This window comes from Mobula birostris, chromosome 11 (assembly GCF_030028105.1).
Source record: "Mobula birostris isolate sMobBir1 chromosome 11, sMobBir1.hap1, whole genome shotgun sequence".
Classification (NCBI taxonomy): domain Eukaryota; kingdom Metazoa; phylum Chordata; class Chondrichthyes; order Myliobatiformes; family Myliobatidae; genus Mobula; species Mobula birostris.
Window position 1 is genome coordinate 17,050,386 of NC_092380.1, and position 27,637 is coordinate 17,078,022.

Consider the following 27,637-nt stretch of genomic DNA (forward strand, 5'->3'; position numbering starts at 1 on the left):
CGGGACGAACATGTGTAGTTTGCGTATTGCTGTTTGATTGTTTGTCATTTTTGTATTTCTATATTTATGCTCTATTCTTGGTTGGTGCAGCTGTAACGAAACCCAGTTTCCCTCAGGATCAATACAGTATGTCAATGTCTATGTCTATGAAAGGTCCTGAGTTCGAATCCAGCCGGCTCCCCTGCACACTTTCCATCTGTGCTGGGTTGAGTGTCGAGCTGGTGATCTCCTCGGAAACTCACCTGGCAGAAGGCAATGGCAAACCGCTGCTGAAACTTGCCTCGTCAGACAGGCGTGGAGGGAAATCGTCCGCAAACCGGAGAAACTCCGGATGCGATGTACCTTTTCTTATTCATAAATATAAGGAACACTAAAATACCAGTTATCTGCAGGGTTTTGTTTGTGTCTGCCTGGCTAAATCTCAACATCTGCAATGTTGTTGCGTTCAGTTACAGGTTCAACACATTAGCAGTGTTAGTATTCTGTGTAGGCAGCACCAACTGCGACCCATGTGCGACCAGCAACTTTTATGTGCGTTGCTTGAAATTCCAGCATCTGCAGATTTCCCCATGTGGCATTTGACAGACCTGTTCTCGGTGTCCAGTGGCAGGATGACCATGGACCGCAGTCGCTCTCCAATAAAGCTCTGTGCAGGCTGTGCCGAACCTTAGTACGCTGGAAACTACCGAACTTCACGTACTTTATAATCCCACTTCCGGCATGCCGACGGAACTTTAACTAGAACCCAAAGCAACGTCTCGATTGGTCGCCCAGGGAAACGCTATTCCACAGAACCCCACCTCCCTCTACGTCACGTCCGCTCCTGTTTCGCGCCATGGTTTCACTGAGGGGCGGGCCCATGGCTGACACTGACCAATAACCCATCGGTCTCAGTCCGGCAGCCAATCCGAGCCGAGTGGGCGGAGCCGGTTGCTCCGTTTTGGCGCGAAGCACTGGTTCGCGCGGAGCGAGTAGCCGGAAGCGGGAGAGAGCCGTCGGGTGGTTGTGTCCTCTCCCCCTCCCCGTTACCAGTCCTCAGGCTTGTCTCCGGTGCCGGCTCCGCCATGTCCGGTTTCGATGATCCCGGCGTGTTCTACAGCGACAGCTTCGGGCCCGACCCGCAGGGCGACGAGGGGCAGCTCCGCCGCTCTCAGGTCAAAAAGCGGATGCGGGAGTTCCTGCGCCAGTACCGGGTGGGCAGCGACCGCACCGGCTTCACCTTCAAATACAGGTCGGTGCGGACACAGGGAGAGCGGGAGGTGGTTTTAGTTAATCAAACGCGCGTCCCTCAATACAACCCCCCCCCCCCAGAGATCGCCGCTTCTCAACACCCCTCCCCCGACGAGATCGCACCTCCCCCCCCCATTCCTGCCCCCTTTGCCATTGGGAATCAAACCCTCCCGCTTCCTTACTCTTTTATCTCTCTGGGCTCGTCCCTGCTCCCCTAACCCCCCCCCCCAAAGATTGATCCCAGTATTCAACCTGGCCCTTACCCCAGCCCCTTCACTGTTGTCCATCCTCCTTCCTCGACTGGCTTTGCTTTTTTTCTTCACCACGTCAGGCAGTCAGATTTAGTTTCATGCAAATTCCAGTGTGGAAGGGTCTCTGGCGAGAGCTTGTGTTGTGGCTGACATCAATGGTCAGTTGCTGGAGACTCCCGTTGATCTGTCTGCGCATTTGCGCACTGGGGGAGGAAAAGTACCTCACGCAGTACCTCCTTGGCTGAGTATTGCTCTGAAGGTACTGAGGTTGTTAAGGACACTGTGTAATTGCTGACCTCTTCCTCACCATCCTTTTGGAGTCGGCAGTTTCAATCCTAGCTTTCCCACATTGGTTGTGTTTTAACTAGGAAGTTCAGATGTTTAAATGTCTTTACAATCCTCTCGTCATCCTCCTTACCCCACTGTAGGGATGAACTTAAACGCCACTACAACCTGGGTGACTATTGGATTGAGGTGTCTCTGGAGGACCTCAGCAGTTTCGATGAGGACCTGGCGGACCTCCTGTTGAAGCAGCCGTCTGAACACCTGCCGCTGGTAAAGTTCGAGTGCGCTATGTCTACTGTGGCGTTGGGTGGCTTGTGTACTCCACACAGCCTCGGCACTGATGGGCTTAACTCTTCTCATCTGCCTATCACCTCCCTGGAGCCCCTCTTTCTTCCTTTTCTCACGTGGTCCACTCTTAATGTCAGAGAAATGTATACAAGATACATCTTGAAATTCTTCTTCTTCGCAAACATCCACAAAAACAGAGGAGTGCCCCAAAGAATGAACGACAGTTAAACGTTACAGCCCCACTTCCATGCACAGGCAGCAGCAAGGCTTTTCTATCAGATTCCTTCCTCTCCGGCCAGTTACCTTTCCCACCCACCTGGCTCACCTGTCACCTTCTAGCTTGTCCTCCACCCGTTTATTCCTTTCCAGTCCTTGTGAAGGGTGTTGGCCCAAAACGTCGACTGTTAATTACCTTGGATGCTACCAGACCTGCTGAGTTCCTCCAGCATTTTGTGTGTTTTCCCGATGGAGCTTGTCCAGTGCTAGTCTGCATGCTGTTGGTCAGGGGGTTGCTAGGTGACTTGATCAGACCTCTTCCGGTATAAGCTCTTCAGTCACCCAACGGATGGATAATCTAGTGTTAACAGGCCATTTGAGAAGAATTAATATTTGGAATGAGGTAGGAGATTTGTTTTGACAATAATAGTTGGCAAGAAGCCCGTATTATTTGGCCCCAGTGGCCTCATGGGTAAACTAGGGGATTGTGTGTCCCATCTGGGGTGGTGAGGTTTTAATAATGCCTTCCATTGTTTGCAGTTGCTTTTTCCCCTGGCTGGTGTCTGATCAGCATTTAGACTGTGAAGGTAGAATTATGGAGCAAGAGGATGCCTACTGAGCCCATCCATCATTCCTGGGCCAGGTCAGCGACAAGATGCCCGACTGGTCCCACTCCAGAGCTTCCTTTTAAGCTTTCTATTCTCTTGCCCTGTCCTTTCAGGTCAGGAGCTTCAGTTTAAAGTTCAAAGTGAATGCAGTATACAACCCTCAGATTTGTCTTCCCACAGACAGTCATAAAACAGAGAAACGTGGAACCAACCTGTTCAGAGAAAAACAATCAAACCGTCCTCATACCCACAAGCAAATAAAAATTGCATTAACGGCAACCAAAAAAGATCAAAAGACGGAAGAGGCATATTTCAGTATGGTTTTACAACATATTTCAGACACTGTTTGCAATTCACTACTTCAAAGGTTTCACCTTGCCTCCAGTTCCACTGTCTTTTCCCTTGTGTCTCTTCTCTGGTCACCGGATCTTGTGTTATTAGAGACAGTTTTCTCAGTACTATCAAAATCCCTGGATCTGGTCACCTGTGTTGTGAGAGCAATCCAGGAACTAATCCAGTGGGAATATAATAATCGTGCTTTCGGGTAAAACCAAGCCTGCCTAAACATTGGAACAGGAGGTAAAACTAGTTTCATGGCCTGTGTCAGGATGCTGCATGTTATTCAGCCCCAGTGGCCTAATAGATAAGGTACTGGCTTCCTAAACCAGGGATTGTGGGTCCCATCTGGGGTGGTGAGTTTTTAAAATTATGCTGTATGTTGTTTGCAGTTTGATTTACACTTCAAAATGCTCTTCTCCGTGCGAGTTTCTGCATAATCTCACACATTGCATCCAGACGTAAATGTGGTTTGCATAATGTAAAGGCTGGTGGTGCTGCTAATCCGTGGCTCCCATGACCCAGATACAATCCTGGCCTTGGCACAGTGTGTGTGTGGAGCTTGCATGCTCTCCCTGTGACTCCATGGCATTCCCCTGGGTGCTCAAACCTGTGACGGTTGATAACTGAAAATTACTCCTGGTCTGGGTAGATGATGGGAGAATTAAACTGGGATTGGCAGGCTTGTGAGAGAGAATAGGTCATAGCGAAGTGAGTGGGAGGATGGGTTACTGTTTACCCTGGTTGGTGGGCCTTCTAGACTTTCACAGTTGCTTTTGTTTCCTCTGTTCCTGTAGCTGGAAGAGGCAGCGCAGGAGGTGGCAGATGAAGTGACCCGTCCCCGCCCAGCGGGTGAGGAGATCCTACAGGAGATCCAGGTCATGCTGCACTCCGACGCCAGCTGTGCCAGCATTCGCAGCTTGAAGGTAACTCGACTGAATCAGCTGTGCCCTCGGAGGGGTGGGGCTGCTCCGCATTATTTAAAAGCAAAGCCTTCACCTGAGCGTGCCCAGCGTGTGCCCTCTGTGCCAGGCAGAGTTTGCTGGATGTGGTCCAGGGGCGTGTCTGTGTCTCTGCCCTGCTTCATATTACGCAGTGCGCTGGAGAGCAGTGGCTGGACTGGCAGCTCTTGCTTACAACTCTGTCTTTGTGCAAAATGGCATTGAAGAGAACTTCTGATGCTGTGTCCAAAAGTGCGTGTAAAGCTGATGTGGAACATAGAACTCCTTGCTTGTTATGTTTTGTTAATCCTAAACACAAAATTAATCTGAAGGAAAAGACGGGAGCCCAAGAGAAGCGAGTCTTAGTTTGGGGTGCCATGGTAGCGTAGTGGTTAGCATTGTGTTTTACCACACCAGCGATCTGGGTTCAGTACCTGCCACTGTCTGGAAGGCGTTTGTACGTTCTCCACGTGACCATGTGGGTTTCCTCCGGGTGCTCCAGCTTCCTCCCACAGTCCAAAGACCTTCTGGTTGGTAGGTGAATTGGTCATTGCAAACTGTCCCGCGACTAGGCTAGGGTTAAATTGGGGGATTGTTGGGCAGTGTGGCTTAAAGGGTCAGAAGGCTTATTCTACACTGTATCTTAAATCAATTTAAGTCAGGTGCACATGTATCACATCATGACGTATGAAAGTTATTTATTTTTTACGTGTAACCCATAATAAATTATTTAAACCAGGCATTCCTAAACTGGGGTCAACCGACCCCTTTCTTAATAGGTCTATGGCATATTAAAGGTTGGGAACCACTAATTTAAACAAAAAGCAATGTTGAATCAAGCAATATTACTCAAATACTACTGAAATATTAAATACACAACATTGATAAATTAATAAGGTCAGTGTTACTGCATTGATTGCTCGGCAGTGAAATTTATTTAAATAGATTGTATAACTCCCAAGTTTTTTAAAGTATCATTTGTGATATTCCTGGTTTGATAAGATTGAGAGGCATCTGAATCTGAAAAGACCAACACAAGGTTTATCTTTTTTCTATCTTTTGGCGATTAGGGTTGAAGCTTTGATCTTGCATGAGGGTACGGCTGGTGGAGTCAGTGCTGCCAGGACGTTAACTGCCAGATAAGCCATATAGTTTTGGTCAGTACTGTACTCAGAGAAATGTAGAGCTGCAAAATACATTGTCTCCATGCATGCACTACCAGAATTTTCAAGCCTGATGTTTTGAAAGTCAAAGGTTCTAGTCTAATCAGCTTTTTTTTTTAAAAAGGGAAGAGGCGATTGAACTTAACCAAATAATGATTTGCACTCAGTGTTTTCAAAGCATTTAAAGATAGATTAACCTTCAGAATAGAAGGATCATTCATCATGTTGATAGATGGATAGCTATCTCTGGTTTTGAAGGCAACGTTTATTAATGTATGAGCTTACAGATTGACCCTCACTCTTGCTCCTTCAGTCAGACCAGATGTCTCGGTTGGTGAAGATCCCAGGAATTGTGATCTCAGCAAGCACCGTGCGTGCCAAGGCCACCAAGATTGCCATAGAGTGTCGCGGCTGTCGCAACGTGATGAGCAGCATTGCCGTCCGGCCTGGTCTGGAAGGATACGCTTTGCCTCGTAAATGTAACACGTGAGTGTGACGCCAGTGGGGAGACGGGTGCTCACAGACCCTCTGGTCCTGACAATTAACAGAGAATGTTGAATACTTCCTACTAGTACCTTGATTAAAACTTTTTCACACAGAGGGTTGTGGATCTGTGGAATGCTCTGCCTCAGAAGCCAGTGGAGGCCAATTCTCTGCATTCTTTCAAGAAAAGGTTAGATTGAGCTCTTAAAGATAGCGGAGTGAAGGGATATGGGGAGAAGGCAGGAAAAGGGTACTGATTGTGGATGTTCAGCCATGATCACAGTGAATGGCGGTGCTGGCTCGAAGGGCTGAATGGCCTACTCCTGCACCTATTGTCTGTAGCTGTAGGGGCCAGTGTGAAACTGCATCCGTTACTGACATGTTTTGTGGACACTCCCACTGCCGCTGACTAGCTGGACTCAGATCTTGCACTCATTCCTCAATCACGCTATTTACTTGCGTCTAAAGAGAGCATCATGATTTCCGTTACTAAACCATACTGAATTTTGAACCTAGAAATGACCAATTGGTACCTTGGTGGATGTTCATATTCCTTATTTGTATAATCACCAATCACACTGCAGTAATACAGGTATTGATGGCCAATAGAATATGCACATTCAAAGCCAATAATGCTTCCAAATTGACCAACTGTAAGTGTCGTCCTAGAATCTTTTCTTTGCATTTTTACTGTGTCTTGGTATACCAAATGGCTCCATTGCCCCCCTGTGCAAAAGGAAGCAATATTTTTCAAGACCTTCATTGACCCGGCTGACTGCATACTATCTGTGAAGTATCCTTTGCTGAACGTTATCTTAGACCTTGCCTTGTTGCAATTGTGGCTCAGTAGTTGCTGCATGCTCCGATGCAAAAAGCTTTGGTTATACCATGTGAGGAAAGGCCGGTTAGAGGTGCTTAATCCTTTGCCCTTTCACTTGGTAGGGCTGGCATGTCCTTGTGTTGCAAGATACCATTAACTCAGTGTCAGATGCTCGTCTGATGTCCTGTCTCCTTGAGTCAGCATCCAGTGCCACCGTTGCCTCCTCCAGCCACGTCACAACACGTGGATATGTTTGTGCAGTTTCGTGGACTGTATAAGATTCGCCAGAGTATGGAACATAATCCACGTGGTGCTCGACTCGGTGCCCTGGCCCTGGTTCATTATGGTTGTGGGGCGGCACGGTAACGTAACAGTCAGCACAATGTTTACAGTACAGGCGACGCAGGTTCAATTCCCACCGCTGCCTGTAAGAAGTTTGTACGTCCTCCCCGTGACCGCGTAGGTTTCCTCTGGGTGCTCTGGTTTCCTCCCACAGTCCAAAGATGGGTCATTGCAAACTGTCCTGTGATTACACTAGGATTAAAATGGGGGATTGCTGGGTGCCTTGGTTCAAAGGGCCTATCCTGCTCTGTATCTCAATAAATAAATAATTGTACCAAGCTACAGTGAAAAGCTTGTCTTTCATACTGTTATACAGATCGAATCATTACACAGTGTTGGGCTAGAATAAGGTTAGACAATTACCATGCAGAATGAAGTGTAAAAACTACCAAAAGAGTGCAGTGCAGGTAAACAAAATGCAAAATCACAACGAGGAAGATTGTGAGGCCAGTGGTCCATCTTATCGTACAGGAGCCTGTGCAACATGCTGTGTGAAGATACTTTTTTTTTAACCCTGACATGCTGTAAAAATATCCATAGAATTGTGAGGCGCCATTCCAGCAAAGCGAGAGATTCCTGGGCAGGGTACAAAACATTGGCCTAGGGTGTGGAGCTGCTGGGGGGAGGGTGGCGTTTTCCCGGTGCCGGGGAGCGGGGCTACCCTCTGGGTGTGATGTTTGCCTAACGACGGCTGTGTGCGCATGTTGTAGGGAACAGGCAGGTCGGCCCAAATGTCCCGTCGACCCGTACTTCATCATCCCCGACAAGTGCAAGTGCGTGGATTTCCAGACGCTGAAGCTGCAGGAGTCCCCGGACGCCGTACCGCACGGAGAGATGCCCCGGCACTTGCAGCTCTATTGTGACAGGTACGGGTTTTGGGGAGGGGAGGGTGGTTTGATCGTTTTTGCCGTTCCCCCACCAACAAGGTGTAGGTGGGCGGTAGGAGGAGGTTTCGCCAGACTCTGCGCCTGTTGACTGGGATTAGAAGTCTCTGCCTGCTGGGAGTGGGGCTGGGCTGGTAGGGGGGAGGCTGTGAGCTTCTTGCTGGACGATGGAAACCGCTTTCCAGTGGATGGTGCTGGAGGTGTGAGCCAGATGTTCGGGGTTGACCCCAAATATACTCTCGCCTCTCAGTGACTGCACTCCACCTTGACTCTTCTCTCCACCCGCAGGTACCTGTGCGACAAGGTCGTCCCTGGCAACAGGGTCACTATCATGGGCATCTACTCGATCAAAAAGTCGGGCAGGACCGCCAACAAAGGTCGAGACCGCGTGGGTGTGGGAATCCGGGGCTCGTACATCCGGGTGGTTGGAATCCAAGTGGACACTGAGGGCACGGGTATGTTCTCTTTCCTTAGGACTGTCCTGTCCAACTGTGACACTCTTTGCTGCCTTATTCCTGCTATTGCCGGCTGGCGTGTGTACTAGGTGTCTATAGATCCTGTATCTGAGGTAAAATGCAGCACCACACAGTCATGTTAATTATTCACATTCTTGCCTCTTTAAAACGACATCAACGATCCTCAGATCTCACGATTGATAGAAGAATATGGGGCGGTTAAGCGTGGTACCCTTTAAGGGTCGTCACCGTGGCCGTAAGCTTGGAAGGAGAGTGCAGATCAAGCCAGGCTGGAACGCTGAGGAATGGGGCCTCCTCTATCCATCATCTTGTTGGCGAAGGTGCAGTGACTGGAAAATAAGATTGACGATCACATGGCAAGACTGCTGTATCAGAGGTCGACCTCAAAGGTTTGTTGTGCCGAGGCTTGGCTATCAGTGGGCGATCCTACAAGGAAAGCAGCATCCATCATCAAAGATCCTCACCACCCAGGCCATGCTCTTTTCTTGCTGCTGCCATCAGGTAGAAGATACTAAAGCCTCGGGCTTCGAGCCACTGGGTTGAAGAACAGTTAATTACTCCCCAAGCATCAGGCTCTTGAACAAAAGAGGATAACTACACTCGTCTTACTGGATCTCCAGATGTTGACCAGACCGTATTCTAATAAAAAAAGAGTTCATACAAGTCGCAGCTTTATTACGAAGCGACGGATTAGTGGACGATCTGTCAATCGACAGATTGAGACAACAGTTAAAGTCACCACCCATAATCAACTTATATTCATTTAAGTTCGGCAATACAGAAAATAGCTTCTTAAAAAATTCAGGACTATTTATATTAGGTGCATTTCCACACACCAAAGCCACCTTTTGACCACATAACAGAGCAGTGACAATTAAGTATCTTCTAATTAAATCAGTAACAGTATTAAAATGAACAAAGGGCTCATCTTATTGAGATGTTTCCACAACTAATGATCTTGCATTAAGGACTCTTTATCTTGTTACTCATGTTCTTGTTATTGTTTTATATTTGCATTTGCACATTTGTTGTCATCTCTGCTCTACCTGTTTTTTCACTGATCCCGTGTACAGTTACTATTCTATAGATTTGCTGAGTATGCCCACAGAAAAAAATAATCTCAGGATTGTATGTGGTGACAAGTGTACTCTTTGATAATAAATTTTACATAATTACAGATGCCCACCACCCAGGACATGCCCTCTTCTCATTGTTGCCAACAGGAAGTTGGTACTGAAGCCTGAAGGCACACACTCAGTGATTCAAGTACAGCATCTTGCACTCCACCGTCCGATTCCTAAATGGAAACTGACCCCATGAACACTACCTCACTACTTTATTTTTTAATCTGTTTTTGCACTACTTTTAATTCAACAATGTATATACTTTAATTCATTTTTGTCCATTTCATTGTACTGCTGCCCCAAGGTTAACATAAGTGGCGATATTGAACCTGATTCTGAATTTTGGTTAGAAGATCAAATCCGATTCCAGTGTTCAGAGAGCACTACGGTGTGGGTGGGACTAGGGCGGGTATACAATGTGGAGAAGTGTGGGCTGATTTCTCTTCAACGGCCTGGCTAATCCAGCATCATTACGGTAAGCTATCTGGCTATCATTACATTGATAGCATTGTGTTAGTCAACTGCATGTACAGATGCCTTTATTCTTAGGGAGATCACTGTCTTGAAGGCTACTTTGTAAATGTGAGGTTTCTGCTTGAGTGAGGTGTGCTTCAGTTGTACAATGTGCGTGCTTTCTGTAGGCTTTGCTTGAAAGGGGATGGTGGGGCGAGGGATTTGCTGGAGTTGACTGTAGGGGACGCTGACTGAGGTTCATGCTGAGGCATTGTCTGGGATGTATGAATCTGTCCCTTGGTTAAGTTTTTATTGTTACTTAGCCATCTGAGTAGAGGTGACAATAACTGCATCAACAGAATTGTTTTTCCCCTGCCCCTGGTCTGTAGGGAATTGGGAGGATATCTCTGGCGATAGTTTCTAATGAGCTCAGTTCCTTGCTTTTCGCTGCAGGTCACGGCCTGCCTGGGACCACGTCACCGCAGGACGAGCAGGAATTCCGCCAGCTGGCTGCCATGCCCAACATCTATGATGTCATTTCGAAGAGCATCGCTCCCTCCATCTATGGCAGTGCCGACATCAAGAAGGCCATCAGTTGCCTGTTGTTCGGAGGCTCCAGGAAGCGGTGAGTGTCAAGTGGGGGTGGTTACAGACCGCATGGAACTCGGGCTGGCCTGGGTTTTGTCCCAGACTGAGCCCAGCAGAGTATTCTGACCATTGTGTTAGTGCTATCTATTTGAAAAGATCTTCTCCATTAGTCTGCCCTCCTCTGGTCTTTACCCATTCCTTGGCAAAATATCCCTTTTGAGTATTTTTCTAAAATCCTGATTAAAATTTGCTTTTGAATCTCCAATGCCATAAAAGTGTGCTGTATCTACAAAACACTTCCCCATTGGTTTTATTGCTAATTGCCTTATATCTCTGTTCTCGCTGAAGCTTCTGCTAAAAAAAATGTTAGTCCACATCTGCTCAGGAAAATTCTGTCTCCATTAAAGATCATCTAATGACATTCTCCAGTACAAGGAGGTTAATGTCTGTAAGGCTTTGCGGGGTCTCTGGGCTGAGAAGTGCAAAGGAGGAGCAAATTGCGCAATGGCAAAATAAAAGTGAATACACAGAATATTAACTATCAAACCACAGTCATTGAAACAGTCTGGGAATGTTCAGTTCAATTGAAACAGGACCATGCACACTCCTGTCATCAGAAATTGCTGGAGTCATTCAGCAGGGCAGTTGACCATTCTTGTTTGACCTAAGTGTTTCTATAATGAGTAAAGGTATAACGAGGGTAAGGCCGCTTCTCTACCAAAGGAAGTGTAAGGTGCTCCTTCCCTCCTCTAGCCTGCAGGTCAACCTTGGGCAGTGTTGCACCTGTGTGCCCCTCTCCCCCCACAAAATCAGGGTCATGTGAAGCTGTGGGGGCATGGGACATCCTTATTTTTTAATGTGTATTACTGGCAAGACCTCCATTTATACTGAGCCCGTAATCACACTTGAGAAGTGGTAGCAGATGACATCTTCAACTACTACATCATTCCTTGGAGTGAAGATACTCTCTTGTGGCGGCTTGGAGGAAACCTTGCATGTCACTGTATTTCCTGTTCGTCTACTGGTCTTGGCCTCCTCTGTGGGAGTGGGCACGTGTTTAAGGGTTATGGTTGGAGTAGCCTAGCTGAATAACTGAGTTACAATACACTAGGTCCCTCCCTCTATGGCTTACCAAGATGAAAATATCATGGTGGTTAGTTAGTTAACCAGTCCTATGTTCATGCTTGTACATTATACCAATATTTAGAGCTCTTGTATTCTACAGGAACTTTTTAGGTACTTTATCAAATGCCTTTTGGAAATCCAGATACACTGTATCTACAACTTCCCCTTTGTCCACCAGCTTGTTACATTCCCAAAGAATCGCCAAGGCATGAAGGGTACTCCCCTGACGTAGGTAAATAGGGTTAGTATAGATGGACAGAGCGGGTGTGAACATCGGAGGTGAAGGGGCTATTTCTGTGCTGTCCACTGAATTCAAAAGCATTAGTGAATCACTGTTTCCCTCTGTTGATTTGGCTTGGTTGATCTATGATTTTCTAAATCTGTTTTGAGAATGGGTTCTAGCATTGTCTGCAATAACAAATGCTGGGCCTGAAGTCTCCTAGTTTCTGTGTCCTTCCTTTCTTGAAAAGAGAGCTTACATTTGTACTTCCCCATCTGCTGCATCACAGTCAGGACCTGTGAGGTTTTGGAAGGTCATAGCACCACATCCAGTGTCTCTGCAACTGCTTTTAATAGCGACAGCCTCTAGTGACCCACTAGTTTGCTTGGTTCCTTCGTGACGATGTTCCTGTAAATTCCTTTCATTTTGTACACCCCCCCCATCTCCAGGTTTTGTTTCTTATTGTTTCCAGGAGGCATTTAGTGTTTTCCCTTAAATCTGAGAATATTTCCTTGTGTCCCAGTGTTATCCTGATGAACCTAATCAGTTCCCCTCTACCACCACTCTGCTCCGTCTAGCGGAATTAGTCCTTACTCTTAATAATTTCTCCTTTGGCTCCTCCCACTTCCTCCAAACTAAAGGTGTAGCTATGGGCACCCGTATGGGTCCTAGCTATGCCTGCCTTTTTGTTGGGTTTGTGGAACAATCTATGTTCTGTGCCTATTCTGGTATCTGTCCCCCACTTTTTCTTCGCCACATCGATGACTGCATTGGCGCTGCTTCCTGCACGCATGCAGAACTCGTTGACTTTATTAACTTTGCCTCCAACTTTCACCCTGCCCTCAAGTTTACCTGGTCCATTTCCGACACCTCCCTCCCCTTTCTAGATCTTTCTGTCTCTGTCTCTGGAGACAGCTTATCCACTGATGTCTACTATAAGCCTACTGACTCTCACAGCTATCTGGACTATTCCTCTTCTCACCCTGTCTCTTGCAAAAACGCCATCCCCTTCTTGCAATTCCTCTGTCTCCGCCGCGTCTGCTCTCAGGATGAGGCTTTTCATTCTAGGACGAGGGAGATGTCTTCCTTTTTTAAAGAAAGGGGCTTCCCTTCCTCCACTATCAACTCTGCTCTTAAACGCATCTCCCCCATTTCACGTACATCTGCTCTCACTCCATCCTCTCGCCACCCCACTAGGAATAGGGTTCCCCTGGTCCTCACCTACCACCCCACCAGCCTCCGGGTCCAACATATTATTCTCCGTAACTTCCGCCACCTCCAACGGGATCCCACAACTAGGCACATCTTTCCCTCCCCCCTCTCTCGATTCCGCAGGGATCGCTCCCTACACAACTCCCTTGTCCATTCATCCCCCCATCCCTCCCCACTGATCTCCCTCCTGGCACTTATCCATGTAAGCGGAACAAGTGCTACACATGCCCTTACACTTCCTCCCTTACCTCCATTCAGGGCCCCAAACAGTCCTTCCAGGTGAGGCAACACTTCACCTGTGAGTTGACTGGGGTGATATACTGCGTCCGGTGCTCCCGATGTGGCCTTTTATATATTGGCGAGACCCGACGCAGACTGGGAGACTGCTTTGCTGAACATCTACGCTCTGTCTGCCAGAAAAAGCAGGATCTCCCAGTGGCCACACATTTTAATACCACATCCCATTCCCATTCTGACATGTCCATCCACGGCCTCCTCTACTGTAAAGATGAAGCCACACTCAGGTTGGAGGAACAACACCTTATATTCCGTCTGGGTAGCCTCCAACCTGATGGCATGAACATCGACTTCTCTAACTTCTGCTAAGGCCCCACCTCCCCCTTGTACCCCATCTGCTACTCATTTTTATGTACACATTCTTTCTCTCACTCTCCTTTTTCTCCCTCTGTCCCTCTGAATACTTCTTGCCCTTCCTCTGGGCTCCCCCCCCCCCCCCTTGTCTTTCTTCCCGGACCTCCTGTCCCATGATCCTCTCGTATCCCCTTTTGCCTATCACCTGTCCAGCTCTTGGCTCCATCCCTCCCCCTCCTGTCTTCTTCTATCATTTTGGATCTCCCCCTCCCCCTCCAACTTTCAAATCCCTTACTCACTCTTCCTTCAGTTAGTCCTGACGAAGGGTCTCGGCCTGAAACGTCGACTGCACCTCTTCCTAGAAATGCTGCCTGGCCTGCTGCGTTCACCAGCAACTTTGATGTGTGTTGCTTGTTATCCTGATGTGTCCAGTGTTTATAGTACTCTTTCCTTTTTTTTATGTGAACTATGCATTGCTGTGTATGTGATACACAGGGTGTTTCACAGAGAACAGGATTGTGCGCAGTACTGTGCGTGTTCTGACTTGATCTTTGGATTCGTCCTGCCCACTGCAGGTTGCCCGACGGTCTGACAAGGAGGGGCGACATCAACCTGCTGATGCTCGGCGATCCCGGCACTGCCAAGTCGCAGCTGCTGAAGTTCGTGGAGAGGTGTTCACCCATTGGGGTAAGTGACGGGGTCGGGCAGGAGGAGCTTCCGGATCTTCGCCCAATCCGCTTATTACCTCTCATTCCGAGTCCATTGTGAGTCGGTGAATTGTCTGCTGTGCGTTGCCTCCAGTGTGTAGTGGTGCTGGGGGAATGTGGGGAGAATAGATTTACAGAGAAGTTAGTGGGGAATGAGAGTTGTTCTGAGCCAGCAGAAACTGGATGAACTGATGTAAGGAAACCTGGAAATACAGAGATTAAACACACCTAGCCTACAGTTTACAAGGGTGTAAGGTGATCTCACTAAAGTGTGTGTTTGTGTTTGTTTGTTCTGGGAGCTTGGAGAGCTGTTGAAAGTAGAGAGCTCCAACTTCTCAAAGTGGTGGTATTATGTAGTGAATGTGTACAGAGGGGTCTGACTGCTCCCTTTTCTGCAAACTGAAAGTACAACAAGAATTCAGAGGACAAACTCTGCAATAGCCTCTTGCAGGGCTTTCCAACTTTTTATGCCATAGACCCCTACCATTAACCCAGGGGTCCATGGACTCCCAAGTTGGGAACCCTTGCTCTATTGCAAAGGGATGGAGTACTAAAGGGAATTGAGCATGGGTTATTAGTGATACCTTACCAGCTGTGATCTTGGATCCTAAGAAAAGACGTATTTGCCGTGTAGGAGATGCAAGACAGGTTTGCTCAAATGATTCCTACTGTGGTGGTGCTGTTGATTGGGATGACATTGGTTAAGCCTTTAGTAGACTTCAGAAGAGTGAGATGTGACCTGATTGAAAGATTTTGGAAAGGGTTAGATTGCGAAACTGACATCTGGAAACAAGCGGCACTCTTGGGGGCAGCGTCGCTGAGGACTAAGATGAGAAATTTGTCTGCAGACAAGGTTTTTCAATTTTTAACAGAGCTCAGTGATTGAGTATGCTCAAGACTGTGACGCAGCTAAATGGTCACTTAAACATTTTTTGGATATGGACACCAGGCAGGAGAATGGACAAGGTATGAAGTTGGATACCTGAACGGACCTGCTCTGTAGATTTCTGAACTGGGAAGGGTGTAAGTGGCTTCCGAGTACCCGGCTGAAGTGAATGGTTCTGTATTAAGTCTCTGTCACTTTCACCCACTATGAACATGCCGCCTTGCCAGATCTGTGCAAACCCACAGATGGTTGATTTGGTGTTGTGCCTGATCCGGATATGGAGAGGCAAGTGACAGCCCAGTCAGAGCAGAAAAGAAACACTAGCCCATTAGTTCTTCAACTGACCCAATATATGATGTGATATGATCATGAAGACACGCAGTCCTCTTTTATTGTCATTTAGTAATGCATGCATTAAGAAATGATACATTATTTCCTCCAGTGTGATATCACAAAACACAGGACAGACCAAGACTGAAAAAACTGACAAAACCACATAATTATAACATATAGCTACAAACAGTGTAACAATACCATAACCTGATGAAGAAATCCGTGAGCACAGTAAAACTCTCCCTGCCATGCCGACCACAATCCGACTCTGAGTCACCCGAAAACTTCGAGCTCTGATCAGCTCTCCGACACCCAGTACTGAGCGCCACCTCTGTCCGAACAATTTGACCTCCTTCTCGGTCGCCAAAAGCAGGCAAGGCCAGGGATTTTGAGGCCTACCCTCTGAAAGATTCCTGACCACATAGTAATGACAGCAGCGAACGGGCGTTTCAGAAATTTCTCCTGATGTTCCTCTGTGCTTTCACGTCCATTCTCCATCAAATCAGAATTGTCCACGGCCCCTATTTAACAGATATGGTATCATTTTTCACCGGAGAGCTACGTACACGCAGGCGTGCCACCATCTTCACCTCCCGCCAATGTCCCTCAATTGCGTTATTATCCAAGAATCTATCCATCTATCTTGAATATTTTTGGCTGTTACGGTCCCATATCCCTCTTAGGTGAAAAATTCTGCAGATTAGTCATCCTCCAAGAGAAGAAGCTTCTTTGGATTTTTGTCACAAACAGCCAACCTCTTTTAATGTACACCTGGTCTGGGGAAAGTATTAATTCCATATCCGTCATGTGACATCCTGTTGTATGTTTCAGTCAGATCACCTTTCATTCTAATAAACTTGAGAGTACTGGGTCTGTGTGCTTAACTGCTTCATTTCCATGTTTTGTTACATCAGTTGGAGTATGCTGGCTCATAGAAAAACCCTGGTATCTACTAATTTTCCCTGTGAACACATTCTCCCCACATTCCCATCAATTCCCCCAGATTCTACCACTCAAACATACACGGGCGATTTACAGTGGATGGTCAGCCTACTCGAGAGCAAGTTTTTGTGGTGGGGAGCTGGAGCATCCGGGAGAACCCACGAGGTCACAGGGAGAATGTGCCAACTGCACACAGACAGCGCCTGATGTTAGAATTGAAGCCGTGTCACTGGAGCAGTGAGGCAGCAGCTCTCCTCTTTGCACATTCTGCTCCGTTACGGCAAAACTCATCGATTGGGTGATCTCGCCATTGAGGACGTGTACACAGGAAGGTGCCAGTAACGTGAGGGATCTCGTCCACCCACCCTGCTCGTGGATTGTTTGTTCCACTCCCAAAAGGGAGGAGGCTACGTAGTATCCACGCCAGGAACTCCAGACTCAAAAATAGTTACTTTCCCCAAGGAGAAAGGCTAATCATCACCCCCAGTCCCCACCCCACCAGCACTACTTTATCATTTCCTGTCAGTCAATGTATGTATGTGTGTGTATGTATATATACGTGTCTGTGTGTATGTATGTGTATATATATGTACAGTTATATTTATATTGATGTATATAAACTACATTATGTATTTCTATTTAAATTGTTTTACTATTGTGTTGACTATCTTACTGTCTTAGTTTTGTGTGGCTTTGGATCTGGAGTAACAACTAATCTGTTCTCCTTTACACTTGTGTACTGGAAATGACATCAAAGAATCTTGAATTCCCATCCCAGGGGTTAAACTGGTGAACTTTCACTGTATTCCCTCTATCAGAGTGGAAAGACCAGTTACAGACCACACTGTTAAAGTTAATATCACCTCTGTCTCTCTAGCTTGCAGCCCCTGCCTGCTGGGACCTCTGCACAGCTCCGTCGGCCCCTGGTTAGCCCTTGGACCCCAGCGGCAGCTGTGGCTGCATTGCTGTATCCCATGATTGCTTGTTGCCTCGAGGGGTGGGAGGGGGAATTCTGAACGGTTGCCATGGCTGTTTCTCTGCTGATGGAATTCTGTGTCCTGGTGCAGGTGTACACCTCCGGGAAGGGGAGCAGCGCGGCTGGACTGACCGCTTCCGTCATGCGTGATCCATCTTCTCGGAATTTCATCATGGAGGGTGGCGCCATGGTTCTGGCTGATGGAGGTGTTGTCTGCATTGATGAATTTGACAAGGTAAGGATGCCATCAGTGCTGCACTAAGAGACAGTTGTGACGAGATGATGGTCTGCATGATGTTCTTGGGATGGACAACAAACTTTACTGTAGACCAGAGTTGTCTGGACCAAGGCCAGCTACTGACTTGGGCCCTTCTATTTATTCAGTGTTCAGATCATGGATAGCGAGCAAGACTGCCAGCTTTTGCCTTTTCCTATTTTCCCTTATGATGCCCTTGAGCTATTGAAGGAATTGCTTGCCCATGAACTGTTGCTATTCCTCTGAGGGTACCAGGCACAAGAGAGACTGTTGATGTCGAGAATCCGGATCAGCGCGCCCAAAAAACAATGCTGGAGGAATTCGGCAGATCAGGCAGCACCTTTGGAGGGATTATTATCAGAGTACATACATGTCACCATATGCAACCCTGAGGTTCATTTTCCTGCGGGCATTCTCAGCAATCTATAGCATAGTAACTGTAAAAAATATAAAGATACAAACGTGATGTGTTGGAGAAGGTGCAGCTCCAAGGAGGCAAATCATTTCCATATTTTCTGGGATTGTCCTAAATTAAGTTTATATTGGGAAGGTATTCATAGAACATTAGTTAAGGTACTTAGGACCCAGATACCTCTGAATTTTGAGACACTCTATTTGGGGCATGTATTGTTTCTTGAACAGAAGGAAGATATAAAGTTGCTGCAGGCCCTCTTAGCGGCAAGTAAGAAATCAATCACTAGAAAGTGGCTAAATCCAAAACCACCTAATTAGAAGATTGGCAGAAATTATCTTAGAAATATTTAAAATGGAAAAGTTGACTTACTCCCTGCGAATTCAAAAAGAAAAATTTTATCAAATCTGGAATAAATGGATTGAATATATAACCTCAATGCGAGCAGACTTTAGATGACTCTCCTAATGATTTATACTGCTCTTCTCATCAACACAGTAATATTGCTAACGTAAGCACCTCTAGTCTAAATGTTTACTGTTTTTGTTTTTTTTTTGAAAAATAGAGAATTAATACAAGTAAAGGAAGAGATTTGGGTAAGGGATAAAAAATGATAAAATTAAGTAAATAAGTACATAGGGATTGGATAATTATGTTTGGGGGCAGGAGCAAGTATGAACAAGTTAGGATATAAACACCTACAATGATTGTTACATAGGCTTACATACAACATTTTGGACCAGAAGAAATGCTCCAGAAGAGATGTATGGAAACTATTACTAATCCACTATTATTACTATTTTTCTTAATAATTAATACCATTACTTAGCCTAATAGATTAGAATTTCCACTGGACATAATTATCTCTGTCTAATTTCTTTTTATATCATCTCAATGTGTACTTAGTGTATAAATAATTATAGTTTTATACATATATAAAAAAAGGAAAAGGTTATACATGTGAAAAAAGTACATGATACTTGTGAATTCCTTATCCAAATAAAAATAAAATAAAAAAAAGAATAGTAACTGTAAACAGGATCGATGAAAGGTCAGCCGACAACAAACTGTGCAAATGCAAATATAAATAAATAGCGATAAATAATGAGAACATGACCTAACAAGATGGTCCTTAAAGTGAGATCATTGGTTGTGGGAACATTTCAGTGGATGGGCAAGTGAGTGTAGTTAACCCCTTTGTTCAAGGGTCTGATTGTTGAGGGTTTTTTTCTTTTCTTAAACCTGGTGGTGCAAGTCCTGAGGTTCTTGTACCTTCCAGCTGATGGCAGCAGTGAGCAAACAGCATGGTCTGAGTGGTGAGGACCTCTGATGATGAATGCTGCTTTTCTGCAGCGGTACTTCATGTAGCTGTGCTCAATGGTTGGGAGAGATTTGCCTGTGATCTACTACCTTTTGTAGGATTTTCCCTTCAAGGACATTGGGGGGAAAAAATAGAATTTGTGAAAATCTACACACCACCACCACCACCACCTAGTGCCTCCACTACCACCCCTCGCAGCGCCTTCCAGGCACCCACTATTCTGAGTTTAAAAGAATCCTTTCCATGTGGCCTGTTGGGTGTGGGAAGGGTCAGAAAGTCCTGGGGTTTACTTGTGCACGCATCCCAGGAGTGGAAAATGAGATTTGCTGGGCGCACTGGTTCTGGTTCCTAGTTCATTGCCTGTTTCGCTGACCAGTTTCGTTCTGTCTCCCCAGATGCGAGAAGACGACCGAGTGGCGATTCACGAAGCCATGGAGCAGCAAACTATCTCCATTGCCAAGGTGAGGAAAGGGTGTCAGTCCAGAGCACCTAGGGACTGGTGTACGGTTATGGAAATAGAGTCGGGCAAGGACCACGAGATGGTGTCCTCAACAGGAAATCCGTATTGTACACATGCCAGAGAGAAGGTGCTAACTGGAGAGTGGATTGAGATAGTTCGTAGACAGGGTGGAATGGAGACCACGTGGGCCACAGGCGCGGGATCCTGTGTGGATCACAGAGCTAAATGTGGGTTGGAGTGTTGTAGGGAGAACAGATTTCTTGTGGGAGTGATACCTGGGCCAACTATTGTGTGATGCAGCCAGACTGATGATTGTTAAAGAAATAATTGAAGCATGTAACAAAGGTAACACGGTGCTTGGGTGGGAGGAGGGTGCTCAGTCTTCATATCGACAGCACACAACTAAATTCAGAAAGGTGGCCTTAAGGAGGAATTTATGGTTTTTGTTCAAAGTGTAGGGTAGTTATGAGGAAAGGTAAAGGGGAACAGATTGGTCAGGGGAAGTAAAGAGGGGAGGAGGCAGGAGTGAAGGTTTTGGAGACAGGGTTTTTGCAGGGAGGCATTAAGGGTGAGGGAAATAAAAATTAACAAAGGAGGATGGTTAGGAATTGTGTGCCAGTGTGTAAGATGAGGAAAGGCATAATATCTGTTTTCCAAATTTGAAGTTCCAACATTAATTCAAAGCATTTAACTGATTGGTTGCTGGGTTAGAGTGTGTAATAGAAGATAGTTGGGTGGATTTTTGTTTTGTGCAGTTGACAGGCTGGTGTAAGGTGTGGTTTGCCATTCTAGTTGTGGACAGAGGGGAAGAGCAACTGGTCCAGTATTCCTGGAAAGGTTTGTCTGGTTTTCAGGGTAAGGGTTGCCATGGTTACTGTAGGTCATGGAGTGGCTTACAGTGGTCATCTCATGGTGACCGTACGCTGTGGAGATTTTTGCCAGGGGCATTCCTGCAGAGGGGACTGATGTGTCCTGGGAGCCCTACTGTGAACACCTGGAGTTGGCCAGGGTTTCTTTGGAAAATCTGTTGCTGGGGAATTGACGGGAATGTCTTCCCTGTGCAGGCTGGGATCACAACCACCCTGAACTCCCGTTGCTCCGTGCTGGCCGCAGCGAACTCTGTCTTTGGCCGATGGGATGACACCAAGGGAGAGGAGAACATCGATTTCATGCCAACTATCTTGTCCAGGTTCGACATGATCTTCATCGTGAAGGATGAGCACAATGAGGAGAGAGATGTGGTGAGTGTCAGGGAATGAGGAAAGAATCTTGTGTTTGGGGCGGGGAGTGTGGAATCTGAAAAGGTTTCATTTTTGATCCTTTTCAAAATGGGAGCAAGATATTTGGCCCTTTTCATTTTGTTCCCCCTGTAATATATTGTGGCCCTTTTATGTTTGCCTCCACTTGCCCGACTGAAAGTTATTGCTGCCAATTCCTTTCATTGTCTTCTTCCAGTAACTCCTGGGCAGCAGCAAAATCTGGTGCTGTGCTTGGCGATGCCCGCCTGGCTGGAGTCAGAATGCTCTCGGTGGGGAGGTTAGTGCCCGTGCTGGGGCAGGTTGAGTCTACAACCCTGTGCATTCCATACCCGGTGACCAGTTAAGCCTGATTTATACTTCTGCGTTAACTGGACGCCGTAACCTATGCGCGTTGTGAGCATTTATACTTCTGCGTTGGTGTGTCTGCGCCACTCTGCAATTCGCGCACGTCACGCATGCGCACTCACCTGCCCACGCAAGGCTTCATGGTCATGGTAGTCTTTACTCGGGGTAAACAAGAAGCAAGCGTCTTTTTTCGTAAAAGCGAAACGAGACCTCCATAATTTTGGAGGTCTGTAAAGCTTTATGGAAAGCATTGCAGCCAGAGTTTCTTCCCTGCCCTTCAGTCGCCCAGTGGGAAGCTATTGCAGCGTAGGAGGAAATGCGATGCTACCAAGCAGATCAATCACAGCTGTTGCAGTCTGCGTTGCCGCAACGCGCAGTTACATTTTGGGAGAGGTGCGCGTCGCAGCAACGCAGGTTCTGGCGTAGGGATCCGCGTCGGCTTTGTGTAGGGTTTGCGGCGACGCAGTACTTAAGACATCATGTTGATGCAGATGTATAAATCAGGCTTTAGAATGCTCCCGCGGTGGGCTGATGGGTCTGGCTTTTGCTCCCTTACGGTGCCTCTGCCTCACCTTGTTCTCCGTCCCCTCGCACAGGTTCTGGCCAAGCACGTCATGAACGTGCACTTGAGCGCCCTGACGCAGACACACGCCGTGGAGGGAGAGATCGAGCTCAACAAGCTAAAGAAGTACATCGCCTACTGCCGCACGTGAGTGAGCGGCTGCTGTTGTACCACTTGTGCCCCGTGCTGTGCTTACACAGTCGCCTCTGAAAGGGAACATTTGAGGAATGATGTGCTGGGGCTTGAGAGGATCCAGAGGGAGGTTTACAAGAAAGTCCTGGGAAAAAGGCTTAAATTATGAGGAGCATTTGATGCACTCACTGGAGTTCAGAAGGAGGAGGGGATGGGAGGGGAGGTTTCCGTTAGAGAGGAGTTTAGGACCAGAGGGCAAAGCTTCAAAATGAAGGGACCTCTCTTTAAATCAGATCATGAATCCCTTCATCCATAGGGTGGCAAATCTTTGGGATTTGTTATCATAGAAGACTGTGAAGGCCAAGTCATATGTATTTAAGGCAGAGACTGATAAGTTAATTGGTAATAAGGTAAAGGGTTATGGGAAGAAGCCAAGAGAATGGGGTTGGAAAAGAATCAGCCATGACTGAAGGGCAGTGCAGACGGCCATGATGGTCTAATTCTGCTCCAATATCTTAAGTCTTGTAGAGTTTGGTTCCCACTGAAGTGACTTAATGCTGGGGTCTCCTCTGAATGCCCGCATGATGCTATGGATCACCCTGAATGTGATGTCCTTTGTGGGCAGATGGCTTGGTGCTGATGCCTGCCCAGGCGTGTGGGTCCAGTCGCTAGGATGGAGCCAATCGGGAGAAAGTGCCAGTGAGGTTCGGTGGTGCCTGAATCTGCTCTCTCTCCAACAGGAAGTGTGGCCCGAGGCTCTCGGCCGAGGCTGCGGAGAAGCTGAAGAATAAGTACATCCTGATGCGCAGCGGGGCGCGGGAACACGAGCGAGAGAGCGACCGCACCAGCAGCATCCCCATCACAGTCAGGTCAGCAGCGGGATGGGGGCCTGCTCCGGCCGGGGGTGGGGGTGAGGTGTGTCTAGACGCTCTGTGTGCTCACTCCACTCTTCCCGCGCTCACCTTCCTCTCCCTCTTGCCCACCCCAGGCAGCTGGAGGCCGTCGTTCGCATCTCAGAATCGCTGGCGAAGATGAAGCTGCAGCCGTTCGCCACAGAGCGGGACGTGGAGGAGGCGCTGCGGCTTTTCCAGGTCTCCACGCTGGACGCGGCGCTGTCTGGCACTCTGGCTGGTGAGTGGGAGCCAGCCAAAGTGAGACTGGTGCTTCGGTGCCCTTGTCTGGATGGGGTTGGTAGGAGGGGGAGATAACTGGGGACCACAGAGAACAGCACAGCACAGGCACAGGCCATCTGGCCCACAATGTCTGCAGCTTATTCATGACTCTGCCTAAAAGCCTCTTAAACATCGCTATCGTATCTGCTCCTAGAGGCAACACCCTAGTGTAGTGGTTAGCACAGGGCCTTGCGGTACCAGCAACCCAGGTTCAATTCCCAACGCTGTCTGTAGGCGTTTGTACATTCTCCCCATATCCACATCGGTTTTCTGTAGGTGCTCCAGTTTCCTCCCACAGTTCAAAGATGTACCGGTTGGTAAGTTATTTGATCAATGTAAATTGCCTATAATTAGGCTAGGATTAAATTGGGAGATTGCTAGGCGGTGTGGCTGGAAGGGCCTGTTCCACACTGTATCTCAATAAATAAAAATACTCTTGTCCCTGGCAGCCTGCTGCAGGCACTATCACTTTTCTCAAATAATAAAATCCTGCCTCACGCGTCTCTTAAATTTTGCAGCTTTCACTTTGCCTCTAGTATTTGACATCTCTGCCTGGGGGGGAAATGATTCTGACTCTACCCTATCTATGGTTTTCAGTTTTATGAATTTCTATCAGTTCTCACTGCAGCCTCTGACGCTTCAAAGAAACTAATCCAAGTTGCCAAACCTCTCCTTTTAACTCTAGAGTAGGCAACATCATGGAAAACCCTGTCTGTACTTCTAACCTGGAATTGCTCACAGTGCTCCAAGTGCCAACTACTCAGGTTTTATATAACTGTACTGTTATCCTGACTCTTGTACTCAGTGCCCCAAGCAATGAAGGCTAGCATGCCATATGCCTTCTTTACCACCTTTAATACTTGTGTGGCCACTTTCAGTGAATTATAGACTTGTTGCCCAACGTTCCTCTGTCTATCAATACTGTTGCTGCCGTTAACAATATACTTTCTCTTTTGATCTCCCAAAGTGCAATCCCTCACACTTGCACAGATTAAACTCCAGTTCCTAGTAAAAGTTTGTAAACCCTTTGCAATTACCTGGTTTTCTGTGTTAATTACTCATAAAATGTGGTCTGATTTTCATGCAAGTCGCAATAATAGACAAACACAATCTGCCACAAACTAATAACACACAAACACTTATACTTTTCACGTCTTTATTGAACACATTTAATCATTCATAGTCCAGGCTGGAAAAAGTATGTGAATCCTTGTAATTAATAACTGGTAGAACCTCCTTTAGCAGCAATAACCTCCACCAAACGTTTCCTGTAGCTACTGATCAGACTACAGCAAGGAGGAATTTTAGACCATTCCTCCATACAAAGCTTTTAGTCCATCAATATTTCTGGGATATCGGGTCATGCCACAGCATCTCAATTGGGTTAAGGTCTGGACTCTGACTCAGCCATTCCAAAACATGAGTTTTCTTCTTTTTAAACTATTCAGCTGTTGGTTTACTCTTGTGTTTCGTATCATTGTCTTGTTGCATTGTCCAACTTCTATTCAGTTCCAGGTGACGGACCGCTAGCCTGACATTTTCTTTTAAAATGTATTGATACAATTTTGAATTCATTGTTCCTTCAACGATTGCAAGCTGTCCAGTTCCTGAGGCACCATGATGCTCCTTCCACCATGCTTCACAGTTAGGGATGAGATTTTGTGTTGATGTGCAATGCCCTTTATCCTCCAAACATAGTGGTGTGCATTTCTGCCCAAAAGTTTAGCTTTTGTCTCATCTGTTCGCATAACATTGTCCCAGAAGCGTTGTGGAACCACCAGGTGGTCCTTTGCAAACTTGAAATGTGTAGCAATGTTTTTTTTTGAAGAGTAATGCTTTCCTCTGTAGTGTCCTTCCATGAACAGTATCATTCTTATAGTCGACACATGAACAGAGACTTCGGTAAATTCTAGAGATTTCTAGAGGGTTCTCTTTCACCTCCTTCAGCATTGCACATTGCACCCTTGGTGTGATCTTTGCAGGATGCCCGTTCCTAGGGAGAGTGGCAACAATACTGACTTTCCTCCGTTTGTGGACTATCTCTCGTACTGTGGACTGATGAACAGTCAGGTCTTTGGAAATGCTTTTGTACCCTTTTTCAGCTTCATGCATCTCCACAATTCTTCTTCACGGGTCTTCTGAAAATTGTTTTGATTGAGGCATAGCGCACATAAACAGATCTTTCTTGAGAAGAGCAGGCTTTGTCAGTAACCTGACTTTGTGTCTTTTTTTATAGGGCAGGGCACCTCTACAACCCACACATCCAGTCTCATCTCATTGATTGGATCACTTGACTCCAAATAGCTCTTGTAGAAGACATTACCCCAGAGGTTCACATACTTTTTTTGAACTTGGACTGTGATTGTTTAGATGCCGTTCTCCGTATTGATGAAAAGAAGTACAATTGTTTGTGTGTTATTAGTTTAGGCAGATTGTGTTTGTCTATTATTGTGGCTTCAATAAAGATCAGATCACATTTTATGAGTAATTAACACAGAAAACTAGGCAATTGCAAAGCGTTCACATCTTTTTCTTGCAGCTGTATATCTGCCATATCTTCATCTTTTGACAAACTTCACTGCCAATTTTTGTGTTATCTACAAATTTACTAATATGCCCATCTACATTTTTATTAGTCATTTGTATCACAGAAGTCCCAGCACTGATCCCTGGGATCACAGGGTTCTGCAAGTATTGGGTCTCACAGTGAGTTAGTGGATTAAACTGTAGCTCTATGGTTCGGAAGGGGTTGAGGGACAGTTTGGTGCTTGGGAGGTGAGGTGTCAGTGGTGTGTCGGACTCTGCCCCAACATGGCCTGTTGTTCACAGGAGTGGAGGGCTTCACCACGGCTGAGGACCAGGAGATGCTGTCCCGTATCGAGAAGCAACTGAAGCGTCGCTTTGCCATCGGGTCGCAGGTGTCTGAGCACAGCATCGTCCAGGATTTCCTGAAGCAGGTGGGTTCCTCTGTGCGGAGCCACATCGCTGGGTTGTGGGGCTGAATGACCTCCCTCTTTCTGCTGGTCGTGCTGGGAGCAATGGAAGATGGTGGTGCCAGCGCTGGCGGGCCATTGACCGAGGAGGCCAGGGGCTGTTGTTGCCGAGGGCTGGTGGGGTGCAGTTCAACTGGCAGTGTTGACTGACCCCCTTTCCCAGGAGTTTGAGGTTGGGCTGAGATCTCACCGGAGCCAGGACAGCAGGGTGCCGAGTGGTGGGGAGCCCATGGATGCCACAGGGATGTGCTGGGGTCATTCATCTGTCATGGTGGTGTATCTGTCGGCAAGCCCTGGATGAGGCGAGGGAAGTCCTAGTTGAGCAGGAGAGCTGGCAGATCCGTCCGACCCGAGTCACCTGCTGCTCAGCTGATGTTCCAGGCTCTGTTGGTGGTGAGATCTCTGTCTGGACTAGGGTGTTCATTGGGTCATGGTGCTGGTGGTATCTAACTTCTTGTTAGAGCAGGATGCCCAGCCCAGACGGTAAATGCAAGCCCAGGCTTGTGAAGTGGGTATTCCCTCCATGCGTGCTGTGTTAAGTGGTGAGGCGTGCACCATCACAGAAACCCTGCCCCATCACACACCCATTGTTCATTGACAGGAAAAGGGTGGCTGCACTCATTGAAGGACTTGGCCTTATCTGGGCCCCAGGAAAGAGGGCAAAGGACCTCGCGATGCGGAGCGCTTTCCCGCCCAGTGCTCGCTCTCGTGCCCCCACATTGAGTGTCATCTGTTCTTTTTACTCCTCGCAGAAATACCCAGAGCACGCCATCTACAAGGTCCTTCAGCTGATGATGCGTCGGGGGGAGATCCAGCATCGCATGCAGCGCAAGGTGCTTTACCGTATCAAGTGATGGCTGCCGCCTGGCCCAAGAGAGAGAGGAGGTGACTCCTGCATGACTGGCAGATACAGGTGCCCCTGTCTGATGGTGCTCATCCCTTGCCTTTCTGGTCTCCCATCCTAGCCAGGTCACTGGGAGTCAAACCGGACAATAAACCATGTCCCAGCTCTGAACACACTTCATCCGGGCTGTATTTTTACCTACCTTGATTTTGATAAAGAAAGAAGTTTGTTACACAACACAGCTGCCTTTGTTATTCCCCAATAAAGTTGCTTGTCAGAATGAATTGTGTTCCTATGTTCTCAATAGGTTTCAATGGGTACATTTCATGTCAGACAAATGTATACAATATACATCCTGAAATTCTTTTTCTTCGCAAACATCCACGAAAACTGAGTGCCCG

The 27,637-nt window shown here is 47.1% G+C and overlaps 1 protein-coding gene across 1 annotated transcript; it reads left to right on the forward strand.

The window, feature by feature from the left end:
* Nucleotides 1-939: 939 nt before the first annotated feature.
* On the forward strand, nt 940-27,516 carry mcm5 (minichromosome maintenance complex component 5). The gene is made up of 16 exons (XM_072271769.1): nt 940-1,231; nt 1,910-2,036; nt 4,012-4,140; nt 5,632-5,804; nt 7,674-7,829; nt 8,136-8,302; nt 10,354-10,525; nt 14,212-14,323; nt 17,572-17,715; nt 19,865-19,930; nt 20,994-21,170; nt 22,130-22,242; nt 22,968-23,096; nt 23,216-23,358; nt 26,229-26,356; nt 27,145-27,516. The coding sequence occupies exons 1-16, from the start codon at nt 1,065-1,067 to the stop codon at nt 27,244-27,246; spliced, it is 2,205 nt and encodes a 734-aa protein (XP_072127870.1). The 5' UTR covers nt 940-1,064; the 3' UTR covers nt 27,247-27,516.
* The last annotated feature ends 121 nt before the right edge of the window (nt 27,517-27,637 follow it).

What these genes read in the sequence shown, in the direction of transcription:
- mcm5 (XM_072271769.1), top strand. Translation starts at nt 1,065, where the DNA reads ATGTCCGGTTTCGATGATCCCGGCGTGTTCTACAGCGACAGCTTCGGG. An exon ending in GGCTTCACCTTCAAATACAG is followed by an intron (nt 1,232 to 1,909) that starts GTCGGTGCGGAC and finishes ACCCCACTGTAG; the next exon opens with GGATGAACTTAAACGCCACT. An exon ending in TCCAGGATTTCCTGAAGCAG is followed by an intron (nt 26,357 to 27,144) that starts GTGGGTTCCTCT and finishes TACTCCTCGCAG; the next exon opens with AAATACCCAGAGCACGCCAT.